This window comes from Osmerus mordax, chromosome 24 (assembly GCF_038355195.1).
Source record: "Osmerus mordax isolate fOsmMor3 chromosome 24, fOsmMor3.pri, whole genome shotgun sequence".
In the NCBI taxonomy this organism is placed as follows: Eukaryota; Metazoa; Chordata; class Actinopteri; order Osmeriformes; family Osmeridae; genus Osmerus; species Osmerus mordax.
This window is the reverse complement of record NC_090073.1, coordinates 2,892,226-2,907,738: the sequence shown is the minus strand read 5'-3', so window position 1 is coordinate 2,907,738 and position 15,513 is coordinate 2,892,226. Positions and strand designations below refer to the sequence as shown.

Sequence of the window (15,513 nt, the reverse complement as noted above, 5' to 3'; positions counted from 1 at the left end):
CCTCCCCCCCCCCCCCCACCTCCTCTCCCCCCCACCCCCCTGACGTCCTCTCCCCCCAGCACCCTTATCTACCTCTCTCCCCCCCACCCCCCTCTCCCCCCCTTATCTACTCTCTCCCCCCATTCCCTGACCTCCTCTCCCCCCCCACCTCCTCCTCCCTCCCCCCCCCCCACCTCCTCCTAATTTTTGCACTTCCGGACGGTACTGGACAGTGAGAAACAACAGTTCCTTGCGAGCCCGGGGGGTGGGGTGGAGAGGAGGAGAGAGACGAAAGGGGAGAAGAGAGATGAAGGGAGGGGTGGGAGGAGGAGAGGGAAGGAAGTGAGGAGTGAGGGAAGGAGGGAGGGGCGAGAGGAAACACACACCAGCTAGGGGAAGGGAGGGGGGGAACAGGGGAGGGGGAGGAGAGGGGAGGGTGAAGGGAGGGCACATACGTGTGTCCATTTCTGACAGTGTCAAAGTCGACTAATGGTATTGTCCCTGTATGACCCTGTGTACTAGAACTAAGTAGCAGTCAATACTCACATTTCCTAAGACCAGGTTTGATCCTGCACTCTCCATCATGATCCACACTGTAGGGAGAAGCAGAGGAATGATTAGGAAATGACACCTCACCTGTTGCTACATGACTAAAGTAAACATGTTGTTTTCTATGTTTATCATCAGAGGTGTATTCCAGAAAACAGCTCAGAGTTTTACAAACTCTGAGCCTAACCCTGAACTCTGACTTGATGAACCCTGAGATGGAAACGCACAGAGTTATCGGTTCCAGAAAAGCTGATCTGAGTTAGTTTAATTCTAATTCACTGGAATTAGGATCAATGCAGTCTATTTATTTGACATTTAACCACACGTCTTACTACAGCTGAACAAGTGGTGGAACAATCCTTATGGGCACAAACACACTTGGCAGCAGCTGAAAAATGAAATTTAAAATCAGGTTCAAACAGGTAGGGCATATTTTGGCTTTGGCCTTCCCACCCCCTTTGCATGTCATGAGTTCTGTAATGTTGTACAATGTATGTGCCCATGTGCTGAGGTGTTTTCTCCTGTTCCCACCCACTGTACTCCTCTAGGAGCATAGTCTGGGGGTTGACTTTTTCTCTCCTCTCCTCTCCTCATGTTTCTGCTGACATTTTCAAGGGGGCGCCGATAATGGCTGCCTCGGTCGGTATCTTTCGGAGTAGAAGTAAATTCCTTGTCTGTCATTGTCCCATTCTGATTCAGACACATAATTGTTTTCATCATGTTTTGACAGGATTAAACCAAGTACAAATCATTCAGTGGCTGTCTCAACTTGTGAGAATGCTGTTTTAACACATAGATGTTGTTTAACCTAATCCTGCTCAGTATATGAACATTGGACTTGTAGCGGACTAACAGAAAGAAGGCAGAGGAGGGCACCACCTCTGACAGAGGCAGAAGAGCTGGCTCTGAGTCAGAACGCTGGGCGACCAGCGGCTGAAGGCATCCCTGGAGGGAACTCATCCAAGCCTATCACCCCCGAGGACACAAGTGCCCACATAACATGTTTGTGTGTTTGTGGAGATTTCATTTGGGGGGTTCATTTCTCCCAAAGGTCATTGATGGTGTTACCTGCCTTGTTGAGCCTTCTGCCACAACAGAACCTCTTGCAGTTTAAGTTCTCAATATTGCAAAGAATGTGTACAGTACAGTAGAACAGAATGCTCTTCATCACAGAATGATACAGATATGTTGTCTGCTGCCACAGAGGGATTCAGAAAGACCTACAGAGGTATACATCTTACTGTATGGTAGCTACTGAGCTACACTGTTCTCTCCCCATGTACATTGTTTTAAGGTTCTTGTGTGGAATTATGGGTTTGACATGTACGTGATGAGAACAAAGAATGAATGGTAAAACAACTGGCACATTCTTCTCCTTTATAACAGAGCATGACTGGGCAGTACAAGGAGGAGCAGGGTTTCCCGCAGAAAATGTGTTAGTTAACCCTCGTGCTGCCTTCGGGTCACATGACCCAAAGGTTCATAACGAACCATCGTTGTGTTTACCCAATTTTACCCAATACAAAAACAAATAAAAATAATTTTCTTTTAACCATTCCAATGTGGGGGGTCTGAGACAGCCCGACAGTTAAAAGAAAATGCTTCACTTTGTTTTTGTATGAGGTAAATTTGTCGAAACACCAAGGTGGGTCACAATGACTGATGGGTCAGAATGACCCGAAGATAACACAAGGGTTAAGGTGGTAGGGTTTGCCGTCAGACCGGGGGGGGGGGGGGGGGGGTTGTAGAGTCTAGCCTAATGTGTTCTGGGGGGGGGGGGGGGGGTGTAGAGTCTAGCCTAATGTGTTCTGGGGGGGGGGGGGGGGTGTAGAGTCTAGCCTAATGTGTTCTGGGGGGGGGGGGTTGTAGAGTCTAGCCTAATGTGTTCTGGGGGGGGGGTGTATAGTCTAGCCTAATGTGTTCTGGGGGGGGGGGGGGGGGGTGTAGAGTCTAGCCTAATGTGTTCTGGGGGGGGGGGGGGGTGTAGAGTCTAGCCTAATGTGTTCTGGGGGGGGGGGGGGGGGTGTAGAGTCTAGCCTAATGTGTTCTGGGGGGGGGGGGGGGGGGTGTAGAGTCTAGCCTAATGTGTTCTGGGGGGGGGGGGGGGGTGTAGAGTCTAGCCTAATGTGTTCTGGGGGGGGGGGGGGGTGTAGAGTCTAGCCTAATGTGTTCTGGGGGGGGGGGGTGTAGAGTCTAGCCTAATGTGTTCTGGGGGGGGGGGGTGTAGAGTCTAGCCTAATGTGTTCTGGGGGGGGGGGGGGTGTAGAGTCTAGCCTAATGTGTTCTGGGGGGGGGGGGGTGTAGAGTCTAGCCTAATGTGTTCTGGGGGGGGGGGGGGGTGTAGAGTCTAGCCTAATGTGTTCTGGGGGGGGGGGGTGTAGAGTCTAGCCTAATGTGTTCTGGGGGGGGGGGGGGTGTAGAGTCTAGCCTAATGTGTTCTGGGGGGGGGGGTGTAGAGTCTAGCCTAATGTGTTCTGGGGGGGGGGGGGGGGTGTAGAGTCTAGCCTAATGTGTTCTGGGGGGGGGGGGGTGTAGAGTCTAGCCTAATGTGTTCTGGGGGGGGGGGGGTGTAGAGTCTAGCCTAATGTGTTCTGGGGGGGGGGGGGGGTGTAGAGTCTAGCCTAATGTGTTCTGGGGGGGGGGGGGGGTGTAGAGTCTAGCCTAATGTGTTCTGGGGGGGGGGGGGGGGGGGGCAGTCATCTTTCTTTTTGTTTTGGACGACGTAGTTAAGGTGGCAGGCGTGTGTTGCTTGTAGTTAAGGTGGCAGGCGTGTGTTGCTTGTAGTTAAGGTGGCAGGCGTGTGTTGCTTGTAGTTAAGGTGGCAGGCGTGTGTTGCTTGTAGTTAAGGTGGCAGGCGTGTGTTGCTTAGGCGGCCGCCTTAACTGGAAAGTAGGGCTGGGCGATATGGCCTAAAATGTTTATCACTGTATAATTCGTAAGCACTGACGGTATCGGTATATATCACGATATATTAGTTATTCTTAAAATGTCATGACAATGCAATCCGCACTGCAGCGGCTAATCAACCGCACTCGGACGGATTTGCATTGGGTAACTCCGGTGTGTCACGAGTTTTCCAAATTTTGCAGTGTTTAATTGCCACGGAAGAGCGACTTCTCAGTAGCCTACGCGTTCAACAGTAGCCTACGTTTATGGGATCGCAAGAAAACTCTGTTAAATATTTGTAGTGAGAGCTCTACCTATAAACAATTATTACATGGCTGAATACTCAATTCTGTTGGCTTACAATAAACATTTCACAATTCTAACCAACTTGGCATTGGATTTGTCAAGCACGTCTTTCAGGTGGTGAAAAAGATTGCTAGTGTTTCCACCTTTGGCTAGCACAATTCGACGACACAACTTACAGAGTAGTGTTTGTTGGTCGATGTCGGATAACTTGAAACCAAACCATTTCCAAACGACAGAAGAGGCCCCCTTTATTACCAATTTCGTCCGGCAAATCAACCCCACTGGCTTTATTTTCAGACATCATTAACGCTTGCTTACACTTGCCAATAAAAGCAGTTTACTCATATGAATGTTTGCTTCCTCGTAGTTGCGCTAGCTTGTTTGTTGACTTTCATTGGCTGGGAAAATGCATGCAGCGCGTGCTGCATGTTTTTGTTGTTGTGAAAGATACAAATGTAAAATAGCCCGCTAGGCAGTATCACTTCGTTATATTTTATACCAAACAGAAACACTTAATATTTAATACATTTATTAATATATCGTAATATCCATGATATGGCAAAATCCATATCATGGCACAACGCAATACCGGTATTCGCGTTCATACCGGTATACCGCCCACCCCTACTGGAAAGTGCTGCGGGAAACCCTGAGGAGGGTCCATCAACCTCCACAGCACAGATTAACAGGGACATGTTCAGTAAACACCAGGTTAGCTCTGCATGGACATTTCATGTCATCCTTATGTGTTATACACAGTGGCGGTCCTAGCACATTTGGCGCCCCAGGCAAGTTTTTCCCTTTCATATGCAACCAAAATGGCCGCAATTTAGAGCCTCTCCATGTGGTCATTTTATATCAACTATTTATTCATTGAATTGAAAGAAAATGTGCCATATGGTGTTATGTATCGTTATCGGGATATGAAAGGATCTATCAGGATATGAGATTTTGGTCATATCCCACAGCCCTACTGCAAACTAAAATACAACAGCACATTATCAGTAATACATTTAAAATGGGGAAAACGTGAATAATTTCTTTGCAGGTCAATTTAAGGTGTAGGCCCCTACATGTTCTGCCTATGCCCCCAACATGTTCAGTTAGGGGCTACAGTGCTGCTAGTAAAACAAGTTAGTCTGGAGCCCTAGATGAGGAAAGGACACCCCATGTCTGATAGTTGCTTCAGGCTCGGCATGAGGGAGGAGAGAGGGAGAAATTCATGGTTTGTTAAACAAAAGCTGCCAGCAAGCAGGTTAGGTTAGTGACCATCAGTTACCGTGGTAACGTAACCAGAGTTTGTGTTTCCTCTCTTTCTGGAACAGAAAACCCAGAGTTTCCCTCATCTCAGGGTTAACAAACTCACTGTTTTCCCTTCAACCCACTTTCTGGAATAGACCTCAGTAAATACAATTATGATTGTAGCTATATAATCATAATTGCACTAAAGGCTATTGTAGATTATATAGGGCTTCTCTCTTCCTAACCCACTGTCCTAAATAAACATGCAGTCTGTGATTGTATAATCATGAAATGCAAGGACTATTAACATTCTTAAATGTCTATTCAGTGTTAAGCAACATTACATGAAGAGGTTTATAAAAACACAAACATCTCCTTACTTGAGTTTCTCCAGTCTGCAGTGTGGATCCTCCAGTCCAGCAGAGAGCAGCTTCAATCCTTTTTCTCCTGGATGATTGTAGCTCAGGTCCAGTTCCCTCAGGTGGAAGGGGTTGGACCTCAGAGCTGAGGCCAGAGAAGCACAGCCTTCCTCTGTGACCAGACAGCCTGACAGCCTGTAGAAAGAGGATCAATGTTGTGACAGAATCCATCTGGGCCTCCAGAGTGAGTCAGCACAGAGGGGTTCATTTGGCAGGTGCTGTCATAGCTGCTCCTCCCCCTCATTAGACAGAGTGACCTTTCCCCCCAGTTCAGGAAGGTTAGGTTTGTGTTCAGTTTGGTGCTAGTAGTTCTATGGAACATCAGGACGTCTTAAATATCACGATATCGAGGAGGATGAGCAACTGAACAGTGACAGGACGTTAATCACTCATGAAGTCATGACAACCTAATAAACAACAGCGACCAGCTACTTTCCCGACAAAGCCCTCTCCTGCTGCCTCTTTCTAGCTATTTGTAACTACCTCCCATTCCCCACACCCTGTCGCAGTCAACTAAAACGTAATTTATACATATAGAGTGGTAAAATATCAGCCTACCTGCCGAACTTGTTGCACTGAGTTGGATTCCATCTGAAGAATATCCCACTTCAGTCGCTCTGTAGCCTATTAGCTACAAAACGTCCTGGTTTATACCCTGAGAATCTTCTGTGGTAAACCTGAGGTAATTTGCTTCTAAATTACTGTAAAAAGCCTCAGTAAACTTATTTGTTCTGGACCGGCTACTAGTAGACTTTAACTTTCAGATGGTACATTTTTCTCTAGTTTTGAATTTTCTGAGCAGATAGACATCTGGTTCCCTTCAGAAGCCTTCAGTTGACAGTGTTCTTTTTAGCAACACGGCTAACTGATCCAGAGACAGAGATCACATGACAGGGCGTGCCATCAAACACTTCAGGCTATTGGACAATATAAGAAGTTCTTCTAAAAAATTAAAGAGGAAAGTAAATGGAAGTGAAATTAACCAAAAGTATTCAAAAAACGTATCTAGCAAATAAATATTTGTTTTAAATAACAGAGAATGCCTGTCAGTATTTATTTAACTATGTTAAGTCATTAGATAACCTGCTGCCTGTTGGCTCTGCACTCCCTGTGAGAAGAGGAACTGCTATATTAGTATGCTGTTCATGGATTACAGATAATCATTTAACACCATCATGCCTATGTCTTTATATAGGCTATTTCAACATTTTATATTCTTTCCAAAATTCCAGTTTAAAGTTGTAACAGTCATGTTACAACTAAATGACTAAATGTAAATGTAATGTTTGCATTCTGTGCTCTTTTTGCTTTAATGTTAGGACGCATTAGCAGGGCCAACCTCAAGAAATTCAATGGCCAATGTCACCTTTTGTGATCTGTGCAAAGGACCAATAAAAGACTGACATTCTGTGTTCAACTTTCTTTCTTCACTTTTTTAAAGAGCAGATATGTGTTTGAAATCTCACTCGGTATGGGGCATTTGGCTGACTGTCAGAGAAATTTAGAATGTAAGGTTATATTCTGAAAATACTGGTGCTAGCATTCCTTTGTCAGTAGAGAGCCGTCTCCCTACATGACCTATAGATGACACTAGGCTTATGTAAACAAACTGACCTAGGTTGACCATTATCATACTAGAGGTGCAATAAACCTTATCTGTGTTGAGTGAATCATATGGTCAAGCCTAGGGTCGGAGAACTCTGTAAGTTTCCACGTGCACGCGCACTCTGTCTCTGGGATCGATCATATTGATAGCTGATATGCAGGGGAGGAGGCTTCTCACCAATAAATGGTCTTACCTGAAGACTTGTGAACCAGACAAACTTTGTAGCACAATGGCGTGTGATGTTTTTGTCTCCTTGTGGGCCGGCCGCAAACAATAAAGCTTTCTTAAACTTGTTCACCGACTGACTGTGCAATGCTTAATAGATTGATATTTCAGACACTCTCCCTGCATCTCAGATGGAATACTACCATCCTATGAAGTAAAGTATGTCAGAATAAATGTGAATAGCCAGTTCCATACATATATACAGTAGTATTATAGATCAAGCACACTTTTCTTGCCATTCCTAATTTGAAACCCTTCATGTAGTGGAAGAAGCATCAACCACAGGAACAACAGCCGCCAGATGCTAAACTCACTGCCCAGGTAAATGTACAATAATATGATGAATAGTATTATCTTAACCCTTGTGTTGTCTTCAGGGTCAAACATGACTGCTATTATATTTAACAGCAGAGAAAACCCTCAAATAGTTCTTTCTTTTAACTTCAAATGTCTTACTTTTCCTAGTGACCCTGACATTCATAAAAATACATCACAACAATCACAGACACACACGTACACAATAAGAAATTGAGATTATGTGTGCTACTGATTTAGGTTACAGAGTCTATAAAGGTGCTGAAGATGACAGTACCTCCATTTCTCTTTTTGCGAAAGCCATGACTGCACATTTCAGTGTTGTAATAAAACAATTGGTGTTCACAGATTAAAGTCAATGTTTTTCCACTGTGAAGAGGGAAACCCCAGATGTTCACAAAGTTTGATGAATGACAGGTTGTGTTTCAATGCGAAATAGGTTTAAGGTTGAAAATTAAATTAAGCTGTATTTTATTACCCTTTGGGCAAGGGCATACAGATTGTTAAAACTACCCAAAGAGACTGCAATCATGTTGCACATTCAGAAACAGTTGCATCAACATTTTCATTCTGTCTAAAATAAACAAAAACATGAATCAACATATAAGCCAATCATTATGTACAGCATCTTTAAGAGTGTTTCAGATGCAGCAAATCTGCCTGTTTCTTATCAAACTAGTCCTCACTGATGACGAGAAGGCATATCTCATTCTTGGCATTAAGTTTATACCCAACTTGATGATGGTAACTTTACTAATGGCTCATGTAGAACATAAATACATACCTCAGTGTCTCCAGTTTGCAGAGTGGGTTCCCCAGTCCAGCAGAGAGCAGCTTCATGCCGGCATCCTTCAGATCATTGTTACTTAGATCTAGTTGTCTCAGGAAGGAGGTTGACTTCAGCACTGAGCCCAGAGAAGCACAGCCTTCCTCTGTGATGTGACATCCTGACAGCCTGTAGAAGGTTATCATTAGGGAGGGATCACAAACACTACTACCCTCTAGAGGTAGAAATAAAGAATATCAGTCTGATCATTTTCCTCTCAAACACGAAGAAGGTTTGATCAGTCAGATGACTGTCTGTCCTGGTTGGTCAACTTTCCCTTTATCTTAAATGCAATATCATCCTTTAATATGTAGAACATTGTACATCCAGTTACATAGTAGTACAGTATTCCAAGAATGTATTACATCCTACATCCAGGAGCAGGTCTCTCAGTATACAAGGCACCTTTTCTGACCCACAACCTTTACTGCAGAGTTAGGGTGTTAATCACATGTGAAGCAGTACATTAGCAGAACAATACAAAACATACTGCCCAGGTCAACCTACAATAATATCATGGAGTAGTTTGTCTTATACAGATTCCTGTCATACCCTGATATGTTTCACCTATGTCATGTTTGTCTCCACCCCTCCAGGTGTCTCCCATCTTCCTTCCTACCCTCATTTATCCCTGTGTTTTCTGCTTGGGACCAGTTTTTGTTTGTCAAGCCTACAGAAGCCTTCCTTGTGTTTTTTCTACCTCCTTTAGTCTTTTCTGCCTCGTAGTGCCCTGCTTGGCCTCCTGCCTGCCCTGACTTAGTGATGGGGGAAACAAAGCTTTCCAAAGCAACAAGCTATTTGAAACAATTGTGTCAAAAAAGTATCGTTTTTTTGAAGTGTTTGATACATCTTCTCCATAGGGACACCTGCTGGTCAGTTCATGGTATGGCGACTGTATCGAGAGATTGAAGGAATCGAGTGACGTCAAGTCCTCGGACGTTAGTCTCACAATCGTCATCTATTTGATAAATAAAGGTTATGTGACAAATGTTTCGATTTTCAGGTGTCAAAAATATATGTTGATGTATTATAAACAACATAACGTCTTTGCTCATTTACATTCATAACATTTATTTTTAGGTTCTGATAGCATTATTCACATGTGAAGTCAGGTTGAGTATGGCCTTCTGGTAAAAGCACTGCCCTTCAGTCTAAAAGAGTGAGTTTGAAACCGCTGACCTTGTTTTAGTGGAAGTATATGCTAAATGAATATTTATGATTTGATACTGTAGACTAGCGGCTAAGGTTTTGGAACATGCTTTTGCAACCGTGAAAGGGATGGCCACATTTGAAGGCTGGCAAAACTAGAGAAAGATGTATGTGCTTGTGCACCTACTCTCTCACATCTGTCTATATCTCCGTCTATCTAGCTCTGGCAATCTATCTGTATCTCTGGCTCTGTCAATGAATGTATTCTATAGCGTCCGTAAATATGTATCCTCTCTATAACCTATGAATATTAGTGATTTCTGATGTCTTCAGCGTTTGAATAAAACTCTGTTTGTCTCGGACTGTAGCACGACACTGTCAGCTGCTCGTGTGACGTCCGAAGCTTCGACAGGTGATCACATGTTTTTTGCCCATTTGAAGCCACGCTCGACACGTTTGTGTCGGTATCAATTGATTGAAAGGTTGATACCGCTTCGTGAGCATGGCTTTGAGCGTAACATCACTACCCTGACTCTGAGCCTGCCAGCTGCCCTGTACCTGAATGACTCTACCTTGTGGAATATGACCCTAGCCTGCCCTGAATTTTATTTGGCCGGCCTCCTTGTATCTTGAATTAACCACAAACTTGCAGCCAGTGTGTGGTGTGTGATATTGTGTAACTAGTTGTTGTCTGGCGAATTTGATTACATACCTCAGTGTCTCCAGTTTGCAGAGTGGGTTCCCCAGTCCAGCAGAGAACAGCTTCATGCTGGCATCCTTCAGATCATTGTTACTTAGATCTAGTTGTCTCAGGAAGGAGGTTGACTTCAGCACTGAGCCCAGAGAAGCACAGCCTTCCTCTGTGATGTGACAGCCTGACAGCCTGTAGAAGATTATCATTAGGGAGGGATCACAAACACTTTTTATTGTTACCTCTACTCTTGATGCATGATGATGCTTTGCTTATGGTCTGCACCTCTTCTTCAACACCGACCACCTCTGGAAGAGTGGAACTCTCACTGAATTGCTCCTACCAAGCTTTCTTAAATGTTTTAACTATGAGTTTCCCTAAGAGTTTGTCCTTGTCTTTCTTGAGGGTTTAGGTTGGTTTAGGTCCAGTTCTATGTGTGTGTGTGTGAAGTCTTCTGCGGCATTGCTTGAAAAAGGGCTGTACAAATAACATTTGACTTGAACACAATGACACAGTTGCCAGTAACCAATGTGAAAAATGAACCTGCCTGAGAAGCTGATTTTACTAAGCTGGATTGTACTTGTGAAATATCCCAAAAATGATCTTGTCTAATGTATACTGAGACATCATGTGGTCTTCCTGAGGTATTTCTAAGTAATATAATGTGAAATGTAGGCCATCAGTGAATCTTTTGTTCTAGACTGACTAGTGTCTTTCTGAGCCAATCAGATCACAATTCCCTTGGTACTAGGATCAATACTAGGTTTAGTATCTCCTATTATCAGTGCTATAGATGAGATCTATGGCACTGTTGTACTGACACAATCAAACTATCAATGAATATATGACACTGTTCAGGAATGGTTAGCTTGATTGTGTTATTGTGACATGAAACTTAAAAGATTAATTCACCAGTTAGATACAATAACACAATACATCCTTTCAAAGGATGTATTGTGTTATTGTATCAACGAGTAAATGGCTCGTTATACCATTTGTGTTATATGGTTATTCAGTTATTCCAAAATAAAACAAAACAACGGAATCCAAGCATTTCCCCATAATCCGGTTCTGACATCTGAAATGGACAAAACGATATTACGAGCCTATTTCATCTTTTGCAGATATCAGCATAAAGGATATGGAATAATCAAAACATCGATTAATGGCTGGTTATACCATTTGTGTTATATGGTTGTGTCATAAAAAAAAAAAAAAAACGAAACAACCAAAAACAAGCCGTTATACTTAAATGTGTGTTCGACTTACTAAAGTGACAAAACGATATTACGGCCCTATTTTGCATTTATCAACACGGGTTGCAAAATAGAAAAAACAATGGCCACAAGGTACACAGACCTATTTGCTGGGGCATATTTTGAAAATTAAATCTCAAATGTCTATTTCTTTTTCATTTTAATTAAGTAAAAGATTGAGCACTCTTGAAGAAGAAAATTAAAATGCAAATAGGATGATTGATTACTAATTTCATTTATGAGTCAAATAATGCAGCCACATTCTTAAAATGCTAATGCATTTCTGGAAATGCATTTGCATTGGAATTTTGGTAACGATTTGCTTCCATAGGTTACTTCTACCTGGAACAAAATGTGATACCAGCAAAATATTTACAAACACAGTCATATTCTGTAAAGAAAACCTGAGTGTTACTTCAACAATAACAAAAAACATGTCCCTCTAGTATTCTGAAATAACAATCTTTAATCCAGTCTGGTTGTCTTCGAATTCGCTGCACCTACTCTCTCACATCTGTCTATATCTCCGTCTATCTAGCTCTGGCAATCTATCTGTATCTCTGGCTCTGTCAATGAATGTATTCTATAGCGTCCGTAAATATGTATCCTCTCTATAACCTATGAATATGAGTGATTTCTGATGTCTTCAGCGTTTGAATAAAACTCTGTTTGTCTCGGACTGTAGCACGACACTGTCAGCTGCTCGTGTGACGTCCGAAGCTTCGACAGGTGATCACATGTTTTTTGCCCATTTGAAGCCACGCTCGACACGTTTGTGTCGGTATCAATTGATTGAAAGGTCGATACCGCTTCGTGAGCACGGCTTTGAGCGTAACATCACTACCCTGACTCTGAGCCTGCCAGCTGCCCTGTACCTGAATGACTCTACCTTGTGGAATATGACCCTAGCCTGCCCTGAATATTCTTTGGCCGGCCTCCTTGAATCTTGAATTAACCACAAACTTGCAGCCAGTGTGTGGTGTGTGATATTGTGTAACTAGTTGTTGTCTGGTGAATTTGATTACATACCTCAGTGTCTCCAGTTTGCAGAGTGGGTTCCCCAGTCCAGCAGAGAGAAGCTTCATGCCGGCATCCTTCAGATCATTGTTACTTAGATCTAGTTGTCTCAGGAAGGAGGTTGACTTCAGCACTGAGCCCAGAGAAGCACAGCCTTCCTCTGTGATGTGACAGCCTGACAGCCTGTAGAAGATTATCATTAGGGAGGGATCACAAACACTTTTTATTGTTACCTCTACTCTTGATGCATGATGATGCTTTGCTTATGGTCTGCACCTCTTCTTCAACACCGACCACCTCTGGAAGAGTGGAACTCTCACTGAATTGCTCCTACCAAGCTTTCTTAAATGTTTTAACTATGAGTTTCCCTAAGAGTTTGTCCTTGTCTTTCTTGAGGGTTTAGGTTGGTTTAGGTCCAGTTCTATGTGTGTGTGTGTGAAGTCTTCTGCGGCATTGCTTGAAAAAGGGCTGTACAAATAACATTTGACTTGAACACAATGACACAGTTGCCAGTAACCAATGTGAAAAATGAACCTGCCTGAGAAGCTGATTTTACTAAGCTGGATTGTACTTGTGAAATATCCCAAAAATGATCTTGTCTAATGTATACTGAGACATCATGTGGTCTTCCTGAGGTATTTCTAAGTAATATAATGTGAAATGTAGGCCATCAGTGAATCTTTTGTTCTAGACTGACTAGTGTCTTTCTGAGCCAATCAGATCACAATTCCCTTGGTACTAGGATCAATACTAGGTTTAGTATCTCCTATTATCAGTGCTATAGATGAGATCTATGGCACTGTTGTACTGACACAATCAAACTATCAATGAATATATGACACTGTTCAGGAATGGTTAGCTTGATTGTGTTATTGTGACATGAAACTTAAAAGATTAATTCACCAGTTAGATACAATAACACAATACATCCTTTCAAAGGATGTATTGTGTTATTGTATCAACGAGTAAATGGCTCGTTATACCATTTGTGTTATGTGGTTATTCAGTTATTCCAAAATAAAACAAAACAACGGAATCCAAGCATTTCCCCATAATCCGGTTCTGACATCCGAAATGGACAAAACGATATTACGAGCCTATTTCATCTTTTGCAGATATCAGCATAAAGGATATGGAATAATCAAAACATCGATTAATGGCTGGTTATACCATTTGTGTTATATTGCTGTGTCATAAAAAAAAAAAAAAAAACGAAACAACCAAAAACAAGCCGTTATACTTAAATGTGTGTTCGACTTACTAAAGTGACAAAACGATATTACGGCCCTATTTTGCATTTATCAACACGGGTTGCAAAATAGAAAAAACAATGGCCACAAGGTACACAGACCTATTTGCTGGGGCATATTTTGAAAATTAAATCTCAAATGTCTATTTCTTTTTCATTTTAATTAAGTAAAAGATTGAGCACTCTTGAAGAAGAAAATTAAAATGCAAATAGGATGATTGATTACTAATTTCATTTATGAGTCAAATAATGCAGCCACATTCTTAAAATGCTAATGCATTTCTGGAAATGCATTTGCATTGGAATTTTGGTAACGATTTGCTTCCATAGGTTACTTCTACCTGGAACAAAATGTGATACCAGCAAAATATTTACAAACACAGTCATATTCTGTAAAGAAAACCTGAGTGTTACTTCAACAATAACAAAAAACATGTCCCTCTAGTATTCTGAAATAACAATCTTTAATCCAGTCTGGTTGTCTTCGAATTCGCTGCACCTACTCTCTCACATCTGTCTATATCTCCGTCTATCTAGCTCTGGCAATCTATCTGTATCTCTGGCTCTGTCAATGAATGTATTCTATAGCGTCCGTAAATATGTATCCTCTCTATAACCTATGAATATGAGTGATTTCTGATGTCTTCAGCGTTTGAATAAAACTCTGTTTGTCTCGGACTGTAGCACGACACTGTCAGCTGCTCGTGTGACGTCCGAAGCTTCGACAGGTGATCACATGTTTTTTGCCCATTTGAAGCCACGCTCGACACGTTTGTGTCGGTATCAATTGATTGAAAGGTCGATACCGCTTCGTGAGCACGGCTTTGAGCGTAACATCACTACCCTGACTCTGAGCCTGCCAGCTGCCCTGTACCTGAATGACTCTACCTTGTGGAATATGACCCTAGCCTGCCCTGAATATTCTTTGGCCGGCCTCCTTGAATCTTGAATTAACCACAAACTTGCAGCCAGTGTGTGGTGTGTGATATTGTGTAACTAGTTGTTGTCTGGTGAATTTGATTACATACCTCAGTGTCTCCAGTTTGCAGAGTGGGTTCCCCAGTCCAGCAGAGAGAAGCTTCATGCCGGCATCCTTCAGATCATTGTTACTTAGATCTAGTTGTCTCAGGAAGGAGGTTGACTTCAGCACTGAGCCCAGAGAAGCACAGCCTTCCTCTGTGATGTGACAGCCTGACAGCCTGTAGAAGATTATCATTAGGGAGGGATCACAAACACTTTTTATTGTTACCTCTACTCTTGATGCATGATGATGCTTTGCTTATGGTCTGCACCTCTTCTTCAACACCGACCACCTCTGGAAGAGTGGAACTCTCACTGAATTGCTCCTACCAAGCTTTCTTAAATGTTTTAACTATGAGTTTCCCTAAGAGTTTGTCCTTGTCTTTCTTGAGGGTTTAGGTTGGTTTAGGTCCAGTTCTATGTGTGTGTGTGTGAAGTCTTCTGCGGCATTGCTTGAAAAAGGGCTGTACAAATAACATTTGACTTGAACACAATGACACAGTTGCCAGTAACCAATGTGAAAAATGAACCTGCCTGAGAAGCTGATTTTACTAAGCTGGATTGTACTTGTGAAATATCCCAAAAATGATCTTGTCTAATGTATACTGAGACATCATGTGGTCTTCCTGAGGTATTTCTAAGTAATATAATGTGAAATGTAGGCCATCAGTGAATCTTTTGTTCTAGACTGACTAGTGTCTTTCTGAGCCAATCAGATCACAATTCCCTTGGTACTAGGATCAATACTAGGTTTAGTATCTCCTATTATCAGTGCTAT

At 42.6% G+C, this 15,513-nt stretch overlaps 3 protein-coding genes across 5 annotated transcripts in view; all 3 read right to left on the bottom strand.

The window, feature by feature from the left end:
- LOC136933041 (neoverrucotoxin subunit beta-like) overlaps nucleotides 1-10,603 on the bottom strand; it is a 14,120-nt gene extending 3,517 nt beyond the window's left edge. The window contains exons 1-4 of the mRNA XM_067228418.1: nucleotides 10,215-10,603; nucleotides 8,312-8,482; nucleotides 5,343-5,516; nucleotides 526-572 (exon numbers count right to left, since the gene is read on the bottom strand). Coding sequence (XP_067084519.1) covers nucleotides 526-572; nucleotides 5,343-5,516; nucleotides 8,312-8,482; nucleotides 10,215-10,402 — 580 coding nt within the window. The 5' untranslated portion in view covers nucleotides 10,403-10,603. The remainder of the gene's footprint in view (nucleotides 1-525; nucleotides 573-5,342; nucleotides 5,517-8,311; nucleotides 8,483-10,214) is intronic.
- LOC136933035 (NACHT, LRR and PYD domains-containing protein 12-like) overlaps nucleotides 1-15,513 on the bottom strand; it is a 179,852-nt gene that overhangs the window by 149,112 nt on the left and 15,227 nt on the right. The window lies entirely within an intron of this gene.
- LOC136933033 (NACHT, LRR and PYD domains-containing protein 12-like) overlaps nucleotides 14,247-15,513 on the bottom strand; it is a 561,343-nt gene continuing 560,076 nt past the window's right edge. The window contains exon 20 of one of the 2 annotated variants that reach the window (XM_067228390.1): nucleotides 14,247-14,914. In XM_067228390.1, coding sequence (XP_067084491.1) covers nucleotides 14,620-14,914 — 295 coding nt within the window. In that variant the 3' untranslated portion in view covers nucleotides 14,247-14,619. The remainder of the gene's footprint in view (nucleotides 14,915-15,513) is intronic. The other variant, XM_067228387.1, reaches the window with a different exon arrangement.